Below are 22,869 nucleotides of genomic sequence, written 5' to 3' on the forward strand. Positions count from 1 at the left end.
ACTTTCCATCCTATATGCATGCCCCCTTGCCCCAATGAAGGTGCTGTCGTGCCACCACTGGTAGGAGGACGTAATTCTGAGAACTGAATTATGTCTGCATGCCACAGTTGAATTATCCCTCAGGCTATACCTGTGCTTCGCCCAAAGAAATGTTTGACTTTACCTCCCTTTAGCCATGCCACGGGACATCGACTACAAAATTCTTTGTTTTAAAAGACTGCTTTTGTTGGAAATTTTACCTTTTACATTCACTTAATGCACTTGATGTAGAAATAGTTCAGTTATTAATGTACAAGATCGCTGGACAGAAGCAACAGACGTGTTGGCAAGAATCCTTCTTTTGATGAATAATTGGTGTTGGGGATCATGAAATCCGGTCAGTGAATTCTAAGGATTGTTTTTGACTGCGTTCCACAATGATTTCCGAGCATGAAAACACTTCTATGTGCTTTTTGTGGCTGAACCCTGTCTGGCACCATCTCTCCTCGAGTTTCCTTTTGCCTCCCACTGTTGCTCTTATGATCAGCCCCATGCATGCCAGGCACTGACAACTGTGTGCAGCATAAACACCAGCATGGACCTATTGTCCTGTTTCTGTGCTGCCAATACTATGGAAGGTCCACATAGAAGGTCCACATTCTGCAGCGGTGGATCAGAACGCTTGGATTTTATACCCTCCCATTTTAACAGGAGTTTATTTTATCTTTCTTTTTGCTACTTCCCCAACTCCGCATTTTTAAAGTCCATTCTCAATATGCCAGCGGCATTAGGACCTGAAATCTCGGAAGCCCAGCACTTCAAAAATGTTCAAAGTTTACAGGTGAACTAGGCCGAATGCCAATTTACAATCAATACATAAATTTACCTATCGCCCCGAAAAAATGCTTCTTGAAATTCTTAACTTTCCCCCCCGAACTTCAGTATCTTTAACTCTCAACCCCTTCCCACCATCCCCACAACCTATAGGAATAGTTTTACCCGCTTCCCCACCCCTCCCTCACCCCACCCTGATCATTTTATTCCTCCCCACCAGTGTCTCGCCTCGGAAGGCACGCGAGTTGCGGCCGGTTGGCCGTAAATTCGGTGTGGGATGGTGGCGGCAGCAGATAAGTTCATTTGTATGTTAATTTATCTAATTTCAATATTTTAATGAAGGCCTCACCACTGCTGCTAATATCTGGCGGGGCCTTCTTGGCGTCGTGGGTCGTGGCAGGCTGCTCCCGCTCGCATTTTACGGGCTCCCCAGCCACAACCCATGGCGTTGAGAGGCTGGTAAAATTCAGTCCATTCGCTCTGTTTCTCTCTCCACAGATGCTGCCTGACCTGCGGTGTATTTGCAGCATTTTCTGTTTCTCTTTCATATTTCTAGCATCTGCAGTATTTTGCTTCAGTATGAAACAGTAATGAGATGTAGTATTGTGCATAGTTTTGGGCACCCCACTAAAGGAAGGATATGGAAAAAGGGAAGCACAGATTCACTAGTATGTCATAAAAGATGAGTAGCTGAAGTCTTATAGCATTTATTTAGTGGCAAAAATGCAGAAAAACACCTGAAGGTGTTTCACAGAATTGTAAAGAAAAACAGATGTTGAGCAAAAAAACTGATTGAGAGGAAAAGCTCAAAGAGATGAGCTTTAACATGCGTCCTAGCCGAGGGAGGGAGGTGGAGAGGTTTCAGGGGGAATTCCAGAGAGCGGGGTTTCAGCAGCTGAAAGCACAGCTACTAATGGCTGGTTGAAGGGAGAGAGATTGTGCAAGAGGCTGGAGTCAAAGGAGTGAAAAGCTCGGGGCAGGCGATTGTAGGACTGGAGGTGGTTATAGAGATAGTGACAGGATGGAAGCATTTCAACCCAAGGTAGAGAACTTTAGTTGATTTCAGAGAGAGAGAGAGAGAGAGAGAGAGAGAATTGAGAAATTAGGATTTATTCACTAGAACTGAGAAAATCAAGAGGCAGTTTATGTGAAAGTGGGTAGTGACAGACTGTTTCCACTGCCTGGGGAGATTGCAATAAGAGTGCAGACATTTAAAGCAATCAGACGAAGAATTAAAGGGAAGATTAGGGAAAAATCTCTTCACACAGCAGGTAGTTACAATGTGGGATTCTCTGCCACAAACTGTTGCTGAAGCAGAGTCCTTTTCTTTAAAAGGGGAATTATAGATGCTTACTTGAAAAAGAATATTAATGGCTGTGGGAAGCGATCAGGAGAGGAAGATTGGACAAGGTGATGCATGGTTTAAAAAAAACAAACCAGCACAGACTTGCTGGGCCGTCCAATCTGTTTCTGTGACAGAACGTTCGATAATTCCAGAACTTGTGTAGCATTTATGAACGCAGGCTCCATTTTGAAAAAAAAATACATCAAGAAAGGTATCAAAAAGCAAGGAATTAACACCTCAGGATTGATAACAAGCTGCTTAAATGTGTTTTTTTTAAATTTCCTTTTTAACAAAGAGTGTTAGCCTGTTTAATTTGAAATGACAGATAGGAGAATTTTGTGTGAATGTGCTATGATACTTGTTAATAGTGTTACATCTTCAGTGACTGAGACGTCAAGGGGGTCGTGGCAGTACGCAAAGAGATATTTTGGACAGCTTCAACAAAATTACAAATAAAGGCTTGTATTCATCACATTTCTCAGAGATGCCCCACGACACTAAACATACAATTAATCATTTTGACAGTCCAATGATTGCTGTTATGTCAGCAAACATAGCAGGTATTTTGTGCATAGCAAGATCCCAATAAACGGCAAAAAGATGAGGGACCGTTGTTTTGCTATATTTTGGTCAGGGGGAGAGGAATAATGACCAGGACGTTGGTGGGAGGGGGAATTCCTTGCTCTTCATCAATTAGTCCAAAGGATCTTTTAACGTGCACCTAATCCAGACACCAGCTGCAGGTCTCATGCATCATAACCACAGCCACCATTTTCCCTCCCAGCAGCTCTTGGTAATGGTTTTGTTGCCATTTACACTTTGCATTTTGCTTCTTTTCTTTTCCCATTATCACCCACTTTTGCCTTGCACCATTATCTCTTTTCATAACTTAATCACTCCTGTCCTCCATCCAATCACAGACCTTCCTCCTTGCTTTTCTCCCCCTACCCTTTGCCATTTTCACCCTGGCTCTATGCACTTGCTTATAAGCTGTTAAATCTGTAATTTTATTTCCAATTCTGATGAAAGGCCAGCTTCCTGAAATGTTAACTTGCTTTCTCTCTCCACTGATGCTGCCTGACCTGCTGAGTGTTTCCAGCATTTTCTGCTTTCAGTCTGGAACAGTCTGCTGCCAGGGAAAGTTCAGAGATATGAATCCTGCACAATGCCACCTTCTGCAATGTGATTTCCCTTTTCTTGGCTTGAATATGATCAATATTATGGTAATGTTTCCCCAAAGGCATGGGACAAATGGCTCACGTAGCGCAGTCTCATTAATCATGGCCATTTACTGTACAAGAAGGAGGCCATTTAGCCCATCACCCCTGTGCTGATGCTAGCTCTTCAAATGAATGTATTCCAAACCCTTTCCTTGGTACCAAGGCAACCATTCTGTAAGGCTCATGCTTTCCATTCCTGGATAAGGCTCGTAGTGGCTCATTGGTTCAAAAATTGTGAAGCACAGCTCAGTGATGGTTGGGCAGGGCTAGGGGCAAGGAGATGAAAAGTGAAAGGAGGTCCTGTGCATGATGTCAAAGTTTAAATCCGGTCAGGAGACAGGACACGATGTTCCAAGCCTCCAGACTTTCTGATCTGCCTCCGAGCTCTTCCCAACTGGTTGTAGCTTCCTGTCTGCTCCTCCTGAATTGATGGTCCCTTACACTCGACAATCCAAACCTCCTGCAGCAGCCAGGAGTGGGGTGCAGTGGGGGCAGGGAACAGGGGGTGATGTTTTATGTGGCGTTTAAGAGATGTTTATAAACAGATTGTCAGTTAAAGGAATGCTCTATTGGTGAATGACAGGGATGCTGCCTCATTTCATGAAACAGGATGAAAATTAGTCGGTCAAAGTTCTGCTCCAGACAAATGACTGGTAGATTATGGGAGCACAACAAGGAGGAGAAAGCACCATATGTGTGATCTTGACCAACATTATACATTAATGTATAATTAACAATTATACATTAACAAACTCAAGACCTGCAGCCAACACCATCAGCTGCAACATCAACTGAATTCTTTCACGATCTTCTATTTATGGAATTCACATACAGCACATTCTCATCCTGGGGCAGTCAGAAATGTGTCAATATGAAACTGCCCTCTTATGCGTCAGCCATGGCTCAGTGGGTAGCACTCTTGCCTCTGAGGCCAGCTGATCATGAGTTCAAGTCCTACTCCAGAGACTTCAGCACACAATCTAGGTTAACACTCCTGTGCAGTACTGAGGGAGTGCAGCACTGTTAGAGGGCAGGGAGATTACATTTGGCTGCCAACCATTTTAGATCATATATGAAAAAAATGCCTTTCTCGGGGGTGCAGTGAGGTGAGGTGGTAGGAGGGGTGGGAATATTGGATGCTGACTTGTAACTACCTCAGTGAGAGTCAGGGAGAAATGGCACATAGGAACAGGAGGAGGCCATTCAGCCCCACAAGCCTGTTCTGCCATTCCATGATATCATGGCTGATCTGTGACCTAACTCCATATACCCGCCTTTGCCCCATATCCCTCAAAGTACATTTGGATAACTAATATCTATCAATCTCAGTTATAAAATTAATTGATCAAGCATCAACTGCCATTTGTGGAAGAGTGTTCCAAACTTCTCCCACCCTTTGCCTGAATAAGTGTTTCCTAAATTTACTCCTCAAAAGTCTGGCTCCAATTTTTAGTCTATGCCCCATTGTTCTAAATTCTCCAACTAGCGGAAATAGTGGGCTGAATTTTGTAGCCGTGCCACCGGGACAGCAAAATTTCAGCCATCCTGCACGTGACCCTCACAGCTGTACCACCGCGATTAAGTGGTGGGCGGCCACTTACCATAATGCCAGTGGCCGTCCCCCCCAATCACGTGGCAGGGGCAGCATTGGTGACGCTGTTTACGGTGTCTCCTGATATTGGATTGCAGAGATCAATCCTCATCCCCCCCGCCACCCCAATCCCCCACACAGTACCCATTTGCAGAGCTCCCCCCTTCCACCCCCAAAGAATATACATTTGCAGAAATCCACCCACCCACCCCCCCCCCCTCCCTCAACGATATACACTTAAGCATTCCAACCTCCCCTCACTTCTGGGGATTAACTTTACTGGCAGTGTCTGATGTTGCAACAAATTCTGCGGGACAGTACGGCAAAGCTTACCTAACCTTTGCAGGCATCGAGGACTCTCGCCTCGGTGGCGCCAGCTTTTAAAGGACGGGAAAGTGAAGGCACTTGAGTGCCGCACGGCAAGCAGAAGATTGTGAACAGCTGGTAGGATCATGGCGAATTGCGTTCTCATTTATGCAAAAAAGGTAATTTACGCATTTGAAGTACAGTTCTGTCGCCGGGCAGCGGAAGTGCCGGAATGAAACTTCGAAACCTCTGGGAAAATCGTAACTCGGAATTATGGCGTCGACTTCCGTGGCGGGTGATTCTGCTCCGATTCCACAGCCCCCCCAGCCCAAACCATGAATTCTGCCTTCAGGCTGAGCACAAGATCCAGCCCAGTGTCTCTCTATCTACCCTATCTGTTCCCCTTAATATTTTGAATACTTTGATCAAATTATCCCTTAACCTAAATTCAGAGAATGCAACGCTAGTTGTTTAATTTCTCCTCATAGCTTAATCCTTGGAGTCCAGCTATCATTCTGGTAAATCTACGCTGCACTCCTTCCAAGGCCAATATATCCTTCCTAAGGTGTGACGCCCAGAACTGCTCACAGTAACTCCAGCTGTGGTGGAACCACGGCTTTGCTGAAGCATGACTTCTATCCCCTTGTATTCCAGTCCTCTGGATATAAAGGCCAACATTCCATTAGCCTTTTTGATTATTTTCTTGAATGGAGAAAGAGAGAAAAAAATAAACAGAAATGTGTATCAGATAGATGACAATCGTCATCAGTAGTGATGTTTTGGGAGTGGGGTTACCATTGCATTACATGCTAATGGGCATTTCTGCCATTCGACAGTGAGAGCACTTTTCAGCACAGTTAATATGACTGAGCATCTCAAATGTTGGCTTAACACAGTGAATAATGATTACCCCTCAGTGAACTAAAAACACCAATTTAGTTGATTATTAGAGGACAGATCCAATTAACTCAAGTGCAGGAGGCACACCCCAGGCTTTTCAAAAAGCTGTGCTACATTATTGGTGTCACAGTTGGACAAGGTTTTGATGCCACTGCCAAACCCTTCAGAGTGAGATAGATGGTGTCAAATGCCATATGTGGCGGTCGACAGCAGTTTCTGAGCTCTCTGATCTTATAAAGGGAAGAGGAGGAAGACAATGGCTGTAAGACTGAGCCTGGGCCACAAAAGGCTGCACAATTAATTATCTTGCCTTATCAAAAGCAGCAGCATATTCTGGAAGTTTACATTCACCTGGGAGCTGACCACAGCTTCAGAGAGGGGTCCTCAGTGACTCCACCCGCTCTTAACCGTGACTGCTCAGGTGACAGCCAGTCATTTGTTTTGGCGAGAGATGGGGGCTTGCCCCAGTGCCCAGGGAGGGAGATTACATGTGGCATTGGTCAATGCACCACGTGTCAAGATGCGCCCACAGGGTGACTGATGCATTGCTTGCTGAAGGCTGGCAGCATCATTAGTCTCTTCAACGATGCAGCTTAAGAATTGGCCAGGCAGCAGCATTGTTGCTAGTTATCACTGACTTTCCTGCAACTGCGTGGGTGGGAGGGCGGGCCTCCTTTAGTTTTTATTCTCCCTCCCCCATCATCCGTGTGTAGATGGTCTGCGATTTGCAGAAAAGAAGACACCTGGGTAATAACAAAAGTGAGCATCAACTCACCAAAACAAAAATCCCACAACTTTACCAAATGGTGTAGATATAAATGTAGATACACAACTGGGGTGGGGTGGGTTGGAGGGGTTGGTATCTAGAGGACACCTATTGAAGATAACAGGCAAAAAAAACTGGGGATGGGGATCGGCAACAGGTGAAGAAATGTATTCTACTCAGTGAATTGTTAGGATTTGGAACACACTTTTTGGAAGGGTGGTGGAAGCAAATTCAAGAGTAACTTTCAAAAGGGAACTGGATAAATACTTGAAGAGAAAGAAATTGTAGGGCTATGAGAAAAGGCAGGCTGAGTGAGACTAACTGGATGGCTCTTTCAAGGAGTCTGAACAGGGACAATGGACCAAATGGCCTCCTTCTGTGTTGTAGGATTCTATGTTGCAGCAAGAAGTGGTTGCATGGCTAAAGACATAGTAGAAGAGGCGGGTTGTGAGGTGGTTTCTGAAAGAGGGAAGAGAGTTAACAAAGTGAAGTGGTTTAAGTTCCAGAATGTTAGCGGCATTGACTGAAGCGTCTGCCAGCAATGGAGGGGTCAGGGGTCATGCCTTACACTTGTAGAGCAAAGTAGAGGGGTAAGTTGCCTGTGCTATTCCAGAGAGATGAGTGTAAGACAAGCTTGTGACTTACAAACCACAGTTCTTGGAATATTTAGCAAAAGGAGCAATCTAATTATTTCACTTCTTCATGATACACTGAGCAACAACAAACCATTACACCAAAATAGACTTTTATATAGAGCTCATCGCATCAAGAAATATCTCAGTTCATGCTGAGTGACTACAGTCAGCTGTTGTATGACCTCATTGGAGTGCCTTACATTTAAAATTCTCATCCTTGTGTTCAAATTATTCCATGCCCTCGCCCCTTCCCTATCTGTAACCTACCCCAGATCGGAGAGCTCCACACTCCTCCAATTCTGGCCAATTCTGTGCATCCCTGACATGCTTCATGCCTCTATTGGTATCTGTACCTTCAGCTGCCTAGGCCCTAAGCTCTGAAATTCCCTCCTTTAAAAGCACAATGTCTCATTATGTCGCTCCCTCCTCCTTGAAGACGCTACTTAAAATTGACCTCTCAGATTCATTCCTGTGCCAAAAACATGCCAACCGCCAACTCATGGCCTTTACCACACCCAGCTCTGCCTTACGCTCAAAATAAGCTGCATCTCCTCCTTTTCTGCAAGACTTGGACTTTATTTTCCAATCACACAGTTTGTTATTGGGATCATGCCCTTCATTTCTACTTCTTCAGGTACTTTACTGGAATCACTACTGTATTCTTATCACAGTCCTGTTGCAAGAAGCAAGCACGATTCAGTGGACAGCAATGTGTAGCAGTAAAGCCGTTAACATTTGAAAGCAGTCTCATGCTCCTTTAGGCTCATTATTGCAAGCAAAGGGCCTGATATGGCAACAATATCCTTTAAAATAATCCATCACAAATATACACTTTACAACCAGGCAAGAATTCTCCATTTCAATTCTTCTGGAATAAATTGAGTACTTTCAAACATTTTAAATAGCATACACACGTTACACGCTGACAAAACTGAGGCACTAAAATGAAAATCTCTTACCTCGAGTGCCCTTAGGACATGGGCGCTCCACCATTAGGCCTCGCTGTGTCTGAGGCCAGCCTATTTCCCTGGCTTGCGTTGCCTCACAGAATCTCTCAGGGATGGGGAAGAAGCTGGACACTGGGGGTGTCTTAGTCCCAGCGTCAGGCAGGCCTGGCCTGGGCCCTCGGCTGCCCTCTTTCGTGCCTGCAGCCAGAGTTGTAGTGGCGAGAGCTTTCTCAGAAGTGGTCGAGGTTATGGTTGCCACAGTGGTTTTTGCACCAGCTGCCCCGAAAGAGGTTGTCTCAATCGTGGTTGGCTCTGCAAGACAAGTTAACATGTAAAACAAACATACTTCTTGGCAACTTGTACACCTTGATTTAGGAAGGAAGGAACATAGGAGCAGCAGTGGGCCATTCAGCCCCTCGAGCCTGTTATGCCATTCAATTAGATCATGGCTGATCTGTATCTTAATTTCATAGAATGATAGAATGGTTAATGCACAGGAGGAGGTCATTCGGCCTGTAGAGCCCGTGCCAGCTCTCTGCAAGAGAAATTCAACAAGTCCAACTCCCCTGCCCTTTCCTGAGACCCTGAAAATAATTTCGCTTCAGGTTCTTATCCAATTTCCTTTTGAAAGTCACAATTGAATCTGCCTCCACCACACACTCAGGCAGTGTATTCCAGATCCTAACCATATGCTGCTTAAAAAGATTTTTCCTCATGCCACCTCCTGTTGGTTCTGTTGCCAATCACCTTAAATGGGTGTCCTTTGGCTCGTGACCCTTCTGTCAATGGGACAGTTTCTCCTTGTCTATTCCGTCATGATTTTTAAACCTCTATCAAATCTCCTCTCAACCGTTTCTTCTCTAAGGAGAACAACCCCAGCTTCTCCAATTTATCCACGTAACTGAAACCCCTCATCCCTGGAACATTCTTGTAAATCTTTTCTGCACCCTCTCCAAAGCCTGGATAGGTGCAGCTCCAACAACACTCAAGAAGTTCGACACCGTCCAGGACAAAGCAGCCCGCTTGATTGGCACCCCATCCACAACCTTCGACATTCACTCCCTTCACCACCGACGCACAGTGGCAGCAGTGTGTACCATCTACAAGATGCACTGCAACAATGCACCAAGGCTCCTTAGACAGCACCTTCCAAACCTCTACCACCTAGAGGGACAAGGGCAGCAGATGCATGGGAACACCACCACCTGCAAGTTCCCCTCCAAGCCACACATCATCCTGACTTGGAACTATATCGCCGTTCCTTCACTGTCGCTGTGTCAAAGTCCTGGAACTCCCTTCCCAACAGCACTGTGCAGCGGTTCAAGAAGGCAGCTCACCACCAACCTTCTCAAGGGCAATTAGGGATGGGCAATAAATACTGGCCTAGCCAGCGATGCCCACATCCCATGAACAAAGAAAAAAAATCCTTTCATAAGTGTGGTGCCCAAAATTGGACACAATACTTCAGTTGAGGCCGAACCAGTGTTTGATACAGATTCATCATAACTTCCTTGCGTTTGTACTCTATGCCTCTATTTATAAAATCCTGGATCCCATATGCCTTTATAACTGCTTTCTCTACCTGCCCTGCCACCTTCAATGATTTGTGCACATTTACCCCGAGGTCCCTCTGCTCCTGCACCCCCTTTAGAATTGTATCAAAATTTACCCGCCTAGATTCCGTAACCCTTAATACCCGAACAAAAATCTATCAAATTCAGTTCTGAAATTTCTATTGACCCTCAGCCTTAATAGCATTTTTGCGGGAGTTTTCTGCTTTCCACCATCGTTTGCGTGAAGAAGTGCTTCCTGTCATCAACCCTGAATGGCTTAGCTTTAATTTTTATGTCATAGCCCCTTGTTCTGGACTCCCCACCCCCCACCTCTTCCCAGCCCCCACTAGAGGAGATAATTTCTCTCTATTTGCCCTCAAATCCTTCAATCATCTTAAAACACCTTAATTAGACCATTGCCTAATTTTCTGTATTTAAGGGAATACAAGGCTAGTCTGTGCAAGTTGATTTTACACACTCATGGATATATATATAAAAAAGTATTTAACACATTAGCATTTATTTGCTTTCAACAGCAAAGGGATTATGACTCACACTAGACATAAATTTGATTGAAGCCCTTTCTAGCTGGCAGTCACTCCACGCATTTTATCTCACTGAGCGCAGATCAAAACAGTGATTACACTTTTGCCAGCAATAAGCAAATGTGAAAATTGAAGAATGCGTGGCTCGGAAACGTACAATAAGCAAGAAGCTTTCAATTTACATCATGTTTCAGTAACTTAATGCAGTGCCTTACAAGAAAATAATTAATGTAACATCTTACACCCACCCCCTGCAGTCATATGTGGTCAGAGCTGGTGAGTAAGCCTGATTAAATTTTCAAAGAGCTCTGGTATTCCTATAGTCTCTCGCACTGAGAGCATTCGTTGGCTTTCTAGAACCGTCCCCTTGAAGTGACAGACTGTTGAATCATTACGATAGCAATATCGCACGCAATCGGACCTTAGGTTAAGAGCCGCTTGTAAGAAAGAATTCTGTCGTCTTACGGCACTGTATGTTCACGATCTCAATTTGCTCCATCCAGCAACTAAAACTGGGCATCTTCACAGATGAATTTTACAATGTGAAATCACCAAGGGAAACCTTACCCCTTAAAGTAAGGGTTTGCAGTGTCAGAAGTGGTGGACCGAATAGTATAGATGCATTTAAGGGAAAGCTAGACTACTGTATGATGGGGAAGGAACAGAGGGTTACATGACAGATTTAGATAAGGAAAGATGGGAAGAGGCTCAAGTGCAGCATAAATGCTGGCATGAACTGGGTGGGCCAAATGGCCTGCTTCTGTGCCAGATATCCTATGTATTTTACTTTTACCCTCCTCTCTTGCAGTGCTCGGATGCTACCAGCACTCTGGTGCCTCGTCCTGGGACATAGTGTGTCAATATTAATGCTCCACTCGAGCCCCCTCCCACCCTTACCTCATCTAACCCTATTAAAATATCCTTCCCTTCCTTTCTCCCTCATGTGTTTCTCTGGCTTCCCCTTATATATATCTATACTGCTCAGTGATACCTCATTGCAGCCTTGGTTCAAACATGGACAAAAGAGCTGAACTCAAGAGGTGAGGTGAGAGTGACTGCCCTTGACATCAAGGAAGCATTTGACGGATTATGGCACCAAGGAGCCCCAGCAAAACTGGAGTCAATGGGAATCAGGGGGGAAACTCTCTGCTGGTTAGAATCACACCTAGCGCAAAGGAAGATGATTGTGGTTGTTGGAGGTCAATCATCTGAGCTCCAGGACATCACTGCAGGAGTTCCTCAGAGTAGTGTCCTAGGCTGAACCATCTTCAGCTGCTTCATCAATGACCTTCCTTCAATCATGAGGTCAGAAGTGGGGATGTTTGCTGATGATTGCACAATGTTCAGCACCATTCGCGACTCCTCAAATACTGAAGCAGTCCGTGTAGAAATGCAGCAAGACCTGGACAATATCCAGGCTTGGGCTGATAAGTGGCAAGTAACAATCGCGCCACACAAGTGCCGGGCAATGACCATCTCCAACAAGAGAGAATCTTACCATCTCCCCTTGACATTCAACGGCATTACCATCGCTGCATCCCGCACTATCAACATCCTAGGGGCTACCATTGACCAGAAACTGAACTGGAGTAGCCAAATAAATACCATGGCTACAAGATCAGGTCAAAGGCTAGGAATCCTGCGGCGAGTAACTCACCTCCTGACTCCCCAAAGCCTGTCCACCATCTACAAGGCACAAGTCAGGAGTGTGATGGAATACTCTCCACTTGCCTGGATGGGTGCAGCTCCAACAACAAAGAAGCTCGACACCATCCAGGACAAAGCAGCCAGCTTGATTGGCACCTCATCCACAAACATTCACTCTCTCCACCACCGATGCACAGTGGCAGCAGTGTGTACCAGCTACAAGATGCACTGCAGCAATGCACCAAGGCTCCGAAGACAGCACCTTCCAAACCCGCGACCTCTACCACCTCGAAGGACAAGAGCAGCAGATGCATGGGAACATCACCACCTGCAAGTTCCCCTCCAAGCCACACACCATCCTGACTTGGAACTATATCGCCGTTCCTTCACTGTTGCTGGGTCAAGATCCTGGAACTCCCTTCCTAACAGCACTGTGGGTGTACCTACCTCACATGGACTGCAGTGATTCAAGAAGGCAGCTCACCACCACCTTCTCAAGGGCAATTAGGGATGGGCAATAAATGCCGGCATAGCCAGTGATGCCGACATGCCAGGAATGAATTAAAAAAAAGAAAAAAAATACGATCTGCCTCAACCTCCTTGTCGCAGCGAGTTCCACATTCGCACCATTCTTTGGGTGAAGAATTTTCTCCTGAATTAATTGGATTCATTGGTGACGATCTTATATTTCTGGCCCCTAGTTTTGAATTTCTCCACAAGTGGAAACATCTTTTTTCTACTCTATCAAACCCCTTCATAAATGTAAAGACCTCTGTTAGGTCTTCTCTTTTCAGCTCAGCCCGTTTAATCTTTCCTGATGGTTATAGCTTCTCAGTTTTGGCATCATCCCTGCAAATCTTTTTTTTGCGCCTTTTCCAGTGCCTCTATATCGTTTCTGCAATAGGGAGACCAAAACCGTGCGCAGTACTCGATGTGGTCTAAACAAGGTTCCATACAAGTTTAACATTAACTTTCTCAGCTTTGCAATTCTCTCTCTCGAAATGAACGCCAGTGCTTGTTTTGCATGGCTTTGATGTGACAATGCAAGACGCTATTGCTAAATTGCATTGCTACTTTTAATGATATTTGAATCTGTACTTCTGTTTATTTATTTATTGATACAGCACTGAAACAGGCCATTCGGCCCACCGAGTCTGTGCCAACCAACAACCACCCATTTATACTAATCCTACAGTAATCCCATATTCCCTACCACCTACCTACAACAGCCAATTTACCTATCAATCTGCAAGTCTTTGGCTGTGGGAGGAAACCAGAGCACCCGGCGAAAACCCACACAGTCACAGGGAGAACTTGCAAACTCCGCACAGGCAGTACCCAGAATCGAACCCGGGTCCCTGGAGCTGTGAGGCTACGGTGCTAACCACTGCACCACTGTGCGCCCTGTTGATAGCCACTTTTGCTTTCCATGCTTCTCTAGTTTGCATCACGGACAACCGACATCTGTGTTCGTATCGGCAGACCTATGGGATCAAGATAAGGGATGCAAGGCCTATTTCCACTGGGAAGTGCAGTCAGCAGAGGCAAAGGGGGAATGCTTCCATCAGCTACACTCATACAGTGCAAGCATTTTGCTGTGAGGAGATTGCAGAGAAGGAGGTGCTTTTCAGTTGCCTTTCTTAATTGATCGAAGATGACGACACTTGGTCAATACTGGGTTGCCCAGTATCCTCAGAGACAAATTTGTATGTGCCCCTTTGTTTTAAGAAGGCATAACTGAACCTTTACAAGTCACCAGTTTAGGCCCCAGATGGGAGTACTAAGTCCAATTCTGGGCACCGAACCTTAGAAAAAATGTCACGGCCTCAGAGGGGTACAGAGGAGATTCACTAGAACGGTACCAGGGATGGGGGACTTCAGATCCGTCTCCGACGCATCTGCTCTGATGATGCTACCTTCCATGACAGTGCTTCTGATATGACCTTTTTCCTCAACCGAGGATTTCCCCCCACTGTGGTTGACAGGGCCCTCAACCGCGTCCGACCCATTCCCCGCATCTCTACCCTCACCCCTTCCCCTCCCTCCCAGAACCGTGACAGGGTTCCCCTTGTCCTCACTTTTCACCCCACCAGCCTCCATATCCAAAGGATCATCATCCGCCATTTCCGCCACCTCCAGCGTGATGCCACTACCAGTCGCATCTTCCCTTCCCTTCCCGTCAGCATTCCGAAGGGATCGTTCCCTCCGCGACACCCTGGTCCACTCCTCCATTACCGCCACCACCTCGTCCCCTTCCCATGGCACCTTCCCCTGCAATCGCAGGAGGTGTAATACCTGCCCATTTACCTCCTCTCTCCTCACTATCCCAGGCCCCAAACACTCCTTTCAGGTGAAGCAGCGATTTACTTGTACTTCTTTCAATGTAGTATACTGTATTCGCTGCTCACAGTGTGGTCTCCTCTACATTGGGGAGACCAAGTGCAGACTGGGTGACCGCTTTGCGGAACATCTCCGCTCAGTTCGCAAGCAGGACCCTGAGCTTCCGGTTGCTTGCCATTTCAACACTCCCCCCTGCTCTCATGCTCACATCTCTGTCCTGGGATTGCTGCAGTGTTCCAGTGAACATCAACGCAAGCTCGAGGAACAGCATCTCATCTACCGATTAGGCACACTACAGCCTGCCGGACTGAACACTGAGTTCAATAATTTCAGAGCATGACAGCCCCCCATTTTACTTTCATTTTTAGTGATTTTTTTTCTTTCTTTTTACATTCTTTTTTACATTTTTTACAATCTTTTTTTTTTGCATTTATTTCATTTCATTTTAGTTTGTTCAGTTTGCTTACTCACTGTTTTTTTCAGGTTTGCACTTGCTGCTGTTCAATATTCAGTGTATTAACACCTAATTTGTACTAATGCTTTGTCTTTCAACACACCATCAACATATTGTTTGCCTTTGCTCCATGACCTTTTGGTCAGCTATGCGGCCTGGTCCAATCTAGACTTCCTTTGTTACCTCTTGCCCCACCTCCACCTCACTTGCTTATAACCTGTGACTTTTCTAATATTTGTCAGTTCCGATGAAGGGTCACTGACCCGAAACATTAACTCTGCTTCTCTTTCCACAGATGCTGCCAGACCTGTTGAGTGGTTCCAGCATTTCTTGTTTTTATTTCAGATTTCCAGCATCCGCAGTATTTTGCTTTTATTATATGGGGGATTTCAGGTCTTTGGAGTGACTGGAGAAGCTGGGATTGCTCTCCTTACAGCAGAGAAAGGGGAGATGAGGGGTGTTCAAAATTATGAAGTGTTTTGATGAAAGAGTAGTTTGGGAGAAACTGTTTCTACTGGTAAAGAGGCGACAACCAAAGGATTTTATTTGTATATTAATTGGGTGTTTAATTGTATTCAGGTGGTGGGCATTAACTGGGGATTCACTTGTGCTCCTATTAATAGGAGCAGACTGAAACTGTTGTTTTGTTTGGAGGTGCATGTTGGTAATGTGTGTCTCTGTGAATAAAAGCTTGTTAGTGTGTGTAAAGCCAAGGTTCCAGTTCTATCCTTCACTGCCTGGTTATCTAAAGTATTACAAAGGACACAGATTTAAGGTAATTGGCAAAAGAAACAGAGGGAAAATAAGGGGAAAAAAATTACGCAGCGTGTTGTTATGATCTGGAACGCACTGCCTGAAAGCAGATTCAATAGTAACTTTCAGAAGAGACTTGGATATATTCTTGAAAGGAAAACAATTTCAGGGCTTTGGGGAAAGAGCTGGTGAGTGGGACTAATTGGATAGTTCTTTCAAAGGGCCAGCACAGATAGCATGAGCCAAATGGCCTCCTTCTGTGCTGTATCATTCGAGGATTCTATGAAAGAATTAATGCAGTATCCAATCGAAACAGAACTAAAAGGAAACTTAACAAAGTAAATCATGATTTGTGCCTATTAGACAATCGATGCTCCTCAGTGCTTTCTGGTCACAGAAGACCTCAGTTGTATTAATGGGCAGAGCATGCACTCTCTCCAGGGCCATCTGGGCACAGATAAGACCATGGTAGAGGGACAGGCATCAGAGCAAAGCTCCGCACAACCAACCACCCCTCAACATCACGGACCTGCGAAAGTCTATCTTAGGCAACCCACGAGGAGGTCCTCTGCCTTGCCTGTTTTCCCTCCCCATCTCCCTGTGGCTCAAGTTGAAGACTGTTGGGCTGAAGTGCAACTAAAAGTTGAGAAGCAGCCACCCCTCCTCTGGTAACTAAATAGGGGCTACAACATCTTGCACTACACAGGAATACAGAGCACAGATTCATTCAGGCCACGAAAGTCACCAGCACCCTCGGAATCCAGTACTACAGACTCCACAAGGGAACCCAATATATAGATGTCCACACACGTGCACTTCTGTTGGATAAAATGCAGGAGTCTTGGGCTGGATTTTCAAAACAAGGTTGGGAATGTGACACCCGGATGACTTCCGGGTCCCAACCCCACGCCTCAGCTGCGTGGCTAATGTGATGTGATCTTCAAATGTTAATGTTCTAACTGGGCAGAAAGGTGAGATTGCCGCCCAATTAGTGGTGCAGAGCGTCTGCACAGCGCAAGCAGCAAAGGGGGGCAGCAGCCATGATGTGGCCTGCCGCTGCTTTGCCATGGAGAGTGGGCAGCACCATGGAGGGCCAGCAGAACGGACAAGTGAGGCAACGGTTCCATAATGAAGAAAAATGTGCCCTGCTGGGCCCAGCGCAAGATCCCAGTGGGCTGAAAACATTCCTTCTTCAAACAACCAAGTTAGCCCCTGTCTCTTGTGAGGCCGACAGCTGTGCACTACGGTGTACAACACTGGCCACGCTCATCGGATTGCTGTTAGAAAATCACGGTGCGGACCACACCCCCCCCCCCCCCCCCCTCTTAACAAGCTCCTAAAAGGACCTAAATGGCCCCTTAATTGGAGAGGAGCTGCTTCCCCGTTCCCTCATGAAAAATCACAGACTGTCCTGGAGGCATCAAGTTCTCGAATCGATTTTTAAATCGCGTCTGTACCTGCTCCCGGCCCTTTAACTCCCTGTCTCGTCTGAAGACACAGGCTAAATACGGTAATTTTCCAAAATTCGCTGGACTCTGGGGTAGTCCCAGCAGATTGGAAAACAGCAGATGTGATGCCACTGTTTTAAAAAGGGAGGTAGACAAAAGATGGGGAATTATAGCTTAACCTCTGTAGTGGGGAAGATGCTGGAGTCTATTATCAAGGAAGAAATAGCAGGGCATCTCGATAGAAATTGTCCCGTTGGGCAGACGCAGCATGGGTTCATGAAGGGCAGGTCATGCTTGACAAATCTTTTGGAATTCTATGATGACATTACGAGCAAGGTGGACAATGGGGACCCAGTGGATGTGGTGTACCTAGATTTCCAAAAGGCCTTCGACAAGGTGCCGCACAAGAGGCTGCTGCATAAGATAAGGATGCATGGCGTCAGGGGTAAAGCATGAGCATGAATAGAGGATTGGTTGACGAACAGGAAGCAGAGAGTGGGGATAAATGAGTGCTATTCTGGTTGGCAATCAGTCACTAGTGGTGTGCCTCAGGGATCGGTGTTGGGACCGCAATTATTTACAATTTATATAGATGATTTGGAGTTGGGGACCACGTGTAGGGTGTCAAAGTTTGCAGATGACACTAAGATGAGTGGCAGAGCAAAGTGTGCAGATGACTGTGAAACTTTGCAGAGGAACATAGATACATTGAGTGAGTGGGCAAAGGTCTGGCAGATGGAATACAATGTTAGTAAATGTGAAGTCATTCATTTCGGTAGGAGTAACAGGAAAAAGGATTATTACTTGAATGGTAAAAAGTTGCAGCATGCTGCTATGCAGAGGGACCGGGGTGTCCTTGTGCATGAATCGCAGAAGGTTGGTCTGCAGGTACAGCAAGTAATTAGGAAGGCAAATGGAATTTTGTCCTTCATTGCTAAAGGGATTGAGTTTAAAAGCAGAGAGATTATGTTGCAGCTGTATAAGGTACTGGTGAGGCCGCACCTGGAGTACTGTGTGCAGTTTTGGTCTCCTCACTTGAGAAAGGATGTACTGGCACTGGAGAGGGTGCAGAGGAGGTTCACTAGGTTGATTCCGGAGTTGAGGGGGTTGGCTTATGAGGAGAGACTGAGTAGATTGGGATTATATTCATTGGAGCTCAGAAGAATGAGGGGGGATCTTATAGAAACATATAAAATCATGAAGGGAATAGATAAGATACAAGTAGAGAGGATGTTTCCACTGGCAGGTGAAGCTAGGACAAGAGGGCATAGCCTCAAGATTAGAGGGAGCAGATTTAGGACTGAATTAAGAAGGAACTTCTTCACCCAGAGGGTTGTTAATTTATGGAATTCCTTGCCCAGTGAAGTAGTTGACGCTTCTTCAGTAAACGTTTTTAAAGCTAAGGTAGATATCTTTTTGAACAATAAAGGAATTAAGGGATACGGTGAGAGCGCGGGTAAGTGGATCTGAGTCCACGAAAAGATCAGCCATGATCTTATTGAATGGCGGAGCAGGCTCGAGGGGCCGGACGGCCTACTCCTGCTCCTAGTTCTTATGATCTTATGAAATCTAAATCATCACCCGACCTAATTTGTGTGTCTCGAAGGCTCATGTGCTGCGCAGCACTTGGCACATGTTGCCCGCCAGATTGTTTCACCACCGATTTAATGCAGGTAACCAAAGTAAAACCAACTAACACTGTCCCCAAAAAAAGTCTCAAATTCAGTTCACATTTACTGATGTGACATTCTTCACACAAAGGGTAATGGAAATCTGGAACATCCTCTCCTCCAGAAAGTTGTTGACGCTAGGTGTCAACTGGAAAATTTCAAAACAGAGATTGATAGATCTTGGTTAGGCAAGGGTATTAAGGGTTACAGAACCAAACCGTGTAAATGGAGTTAATAAACAAATCATCTGTGATCTAAATGAATGGCAGAGCTGGTCTGCGGGCTGATTGGCCTACTCCAGTTCCTGTGCTCACTGTTCCCCCTGTTAGACCTGGCTTCAATAGCCACAATCTTTACAACTTGTACGCACCTCTGACCAAATGCACTAGGTCTGATGAAGCGATTGCTTTGCAATGGGGAAGGGAGGCCTGCAGCATATTCCACTGATGCCTCCATGTCAATGCGCTGCCACAAGGGACTTGGCAACCATAGTTTCATGTGGCTCCACAATCTCTGCAGGGGTATGGCAAAGGCTAAGGAGAGACAATTACTGATGGAGAGTGACCCAAGTTAAATCTCAATGGAAGGGCTAGTCGATTGGTACAAGCCTGCAGGACCTTTCGACAGCTAGTACAGGAGTGACAGAGGAAGCTCACTGTCTGGTCTCACACACCTCTCAGCTGCAAGAGGGTAGAGTGCAATGTGAGAGGCACCTGAATGGCAGCCCACAAGAGAGGGGAAAGCTCTCCCCACACAAAGGCAAGATAACTAAGTAAATACTTACTGAGTTCATTTATCTTGCTTTAGATGGATTCAGAAGTTCCTCATTCTATTCTTCATTTTCTGCCTCGCTCTACAACCTTTTTATGTCTCATTCTGTGGCTTTTTCTATGCCTTATTTTTCTCCTTGCTCTACACCTGGTTCCACCACTGATGCACAGTGTCAGCAGTGTGTACCATTTACAATTTGCACTGCAGCAACTCACCACGCCTCCTTCGACAGCACCTTCCAAACCCGTGACCTCTTCCACCTGGAACGACAAGGACAGCAGACGCTGGGAATACCACCACCACCTGCAAGTTCTCCCCCAAGTCACACACCATTCCTTCACTGTCACTGGATCAAAATCCTGGAATGCCCTCCCTAACAGCACTGTGGGTGTACCCACACCAGGTGGACTTCAGCAGTTCAAGGCAGCGGCTCACCACCTTCTCGAGGGTAATTAGAGATGGGTAATGAATGCTGGCCTTACCAGCGATGCTCACATCCCATGAAATGAATAAAAAATCTCAGTCTATACCTGTTTCCACATCTCATTTTGAGCCTATTTCAGTGTAGCAAACTTTTTTTTCCCTCGAATGTTGTTTTCTCTATTCCCCTTCTCCTGAAGGCCCAGATTCCTTGCAGTTCAGTATAAGCACTGACAGTCCTCTTCCACCTCGTCCTAGTTGTCTCTTCTTCACAAGAGTCTGGACAAGTTATTGAACTGTGAGAGGCATCACAGCCAAGAGCAATCCTCTCTTTACCCGACATTTCCAGACAGCAATCAGGAACTGGTACCTTCGGCTGATATTTTACCCTCGGCCGCTCCCTTGGGTGAGATCAGCAAATCACCAACAAGAGGGATCGAGCCTGACCTCTTCCTGATCTGCTCAGTTCCATGCCACACATCGAACACAAATAGCAATGTCACTTTGCTGTGCCTTTATTGCCTCTTGGAGAAATAGTAACACACATTCTACTCTTTTGCTCTGATGCTGTTGCTTGGCTCAACATTGCAAGCCTGACATTTTAATAGCTTTCCTTCCGTTACCATGGCAACCCACTTGTTGCCAGCCAGGCTAATTTCCCCGCATTATCTACTAACTGGGGCTCCTGGACTAATAATTTGGCAGACCCAAAAGTCTGCTCCCGCCGGTCCTAATAATTGCAACAGCATTAGAACCCCTCAACCAGAACTGGAACCATTGTAATTTGTCTGCTTTTAAAAAGCCCAAGTATTAAATGGCTACTGATGTTCCACTTATCTCCGCATGGATGCTATTCTCATCCTGCCATTATCAGACATTTCAAACACCAAAAAAAAAGCCTTGAACACATATCTGTATTTTTTTGAAGGGTTTCTCTCATTGATAACTCCAGAGTTACATGCCCAGAGGTTGATACTTCATGCCCGATCAACTGCACCAGAAAGCCATTCCAATCCTTCCTTTTCCATCAGTTCCTGTCTTGACATCTCCTGAAAGCCCTTATAAATTTTTTTTGATTAAAACGCAACCAATCATTTAAGCTAGGAGACTGGAAATTTTCTTTCTGGCTCAATTAAAGTCTGTCAAAATCATCAAAAAAAAACATTCGCAAGGGTGTCAAGTTAACTGTCGCTCAATCTGTTCTGGTCGAGCAAGGATGGGCTTATTAAACCGATCATGAGGTATTAAGTATTCTGAGCTAATTAGTACATCTTGATTATAATAAAGTTATATTAAGAATATCACACTAGGCTGCCAACTAGGCTGATAGGATGCCACAGACGTCTTCTTTGAGCAGTTGGCACTCCTTCTCAGGTTGGTCCTCTTGAATTTTGTATCAAGATTGACAAAAGTAGCCAGGTGCTGATACCCTCGTTCAAAACATCAAAACCAAGATAGTGAAACAGCCGAGGCGAATCGATATAGAAAGTGAAAACAAATCGCAATTGATTCTGTTTAACTGTCAAGTTCTGTCCAAGAAATGAGAGAGCGAGCGAGCAAGCTGGGGACAGTAGCATAGTAGTTATATTACAGGACTAGTAATCCAGAGGCGTGGACTAACGATATTTAAATAAATACAGTTCAAATCCCACCAAAACAACTTAGAAATTTATATTTAAATAAATCTGTAATAAAAAGCTAGTCTCAGTAATGATGACCATGCAACTACTGAACTCTCAGAAGAACCCATCTGGTTCACTGATGCCCTGCAAGGATGGAAATCTGCCGTCCTTACCTGGTCTGGCCAATATGTGACTCCAGACCCACAGCAATGTGCTTGGCTCTTAACTGCCTCCCTGAAATGGACTAGTAAATCATTCTGTTGTCAAGAAGGTGGTTCACCACCTTAGGGGCAATTAGGGACGGGCAACAAATACTGTCTTTGCCAGTGACGCCCACACCCTATGAATGAATAAAAGTAGAATAGGCCCACGTATTTCACCTGTAGAAGGCGGCCATTTTGCAATTGAAGTCATTTAGATGCATATCTCCCTGTAATGTCATCTCTTATTAGGCACTCTCCTGAGGGATAATCATCTCAGATGTCTGATTTTCAGCTATCTGATTAATAATCTAGTACACTTAGTAAACAAGAAATCTATTCTCCCCCGAGACAACAGCAGAGGGCAGATTCATGAAGAAAGCCGAATTTCAATGACACATTTTATACACAGTAATTAATCAAAAATGCAATAAAAGCTATCTTGCGATATCTTGGAAATGTTTCTAATCATCTTGGGCCCTTTCCATTGCTGTATTAACTGAGTAGAATAGCTTGATTTAGATAATTAGCTCGAATGCTGAAAAAAAACCTATTATTTTATCGAGCCGACATAATTTTTTGGGGGGGGAATTATAATGATGGGAATTATTTGTGGAAGAAATGAGACCTCAATCAAAACAGGATTGATCTGGACCAGCATTAGGACTTCTTAAAAAATAATAATTTCAAGGCTAACTTTAATGTACAATTTCAACCTTTTTGGATTCCAATGCACATTTCCAATGTTTAAAAAAATAGTGCAATGTAATGTGCCTCCATTAAATGATTCCAAATATATGTGACCTTTCGTCCCCATCTATGATGCCCCATCGAGGGCCAACCATGATCTTCCGAGCCCCTGATGTTCTTGTGGCACTGCGCATCTAATTTCTCAACAGTTTAACTGAACACTGTTTATTCAC

At 45.2% G+C, this 22,869-nt stretch overlaps 1 protein-coding gene across 19 annotated transcripts in view; it reads right to left on the reverse strand.

Annotated features, from left to right (window-relative positions):
- Nucleotides 1–22,869, reverse strand: part of adgrl2a (adhesion G protein-coupled receptor L2a) — an 877,972-nt gene that overhangs the window by 82,505 nt on the left and 772,598 nt on the right. For all 19 annotated transcript variants that reach the window (XM_068036644.1, XM_068036649.1, XM_068036640.1 and 16 more), the window contains one exon: nt 8,536–8,835. In XM_068036644.1, the coding sequence (XP_067892745.1) occupies nt 8,536–8,835 (300 nt within the window). The remainder of the gene's footprint in view (nt 1–8,535; nt 8,836–22,869) is intronic.

This window comes from Heterodontus francisci, chromosome 8 (assembly GCF_036365525.1).
Source record: "Heterodontus francisci isolate sHetFra1 chromosome 8, sHetFra1.hap1, whole genome shotgun sequence".
Classification (NCBI taxonomy): Eukaryota; Metazoa; Chordata; class Chondrichthyes; order Heterodontiformes; family Heterodontidae; genus Heterodontus; species Heterodontus francisci.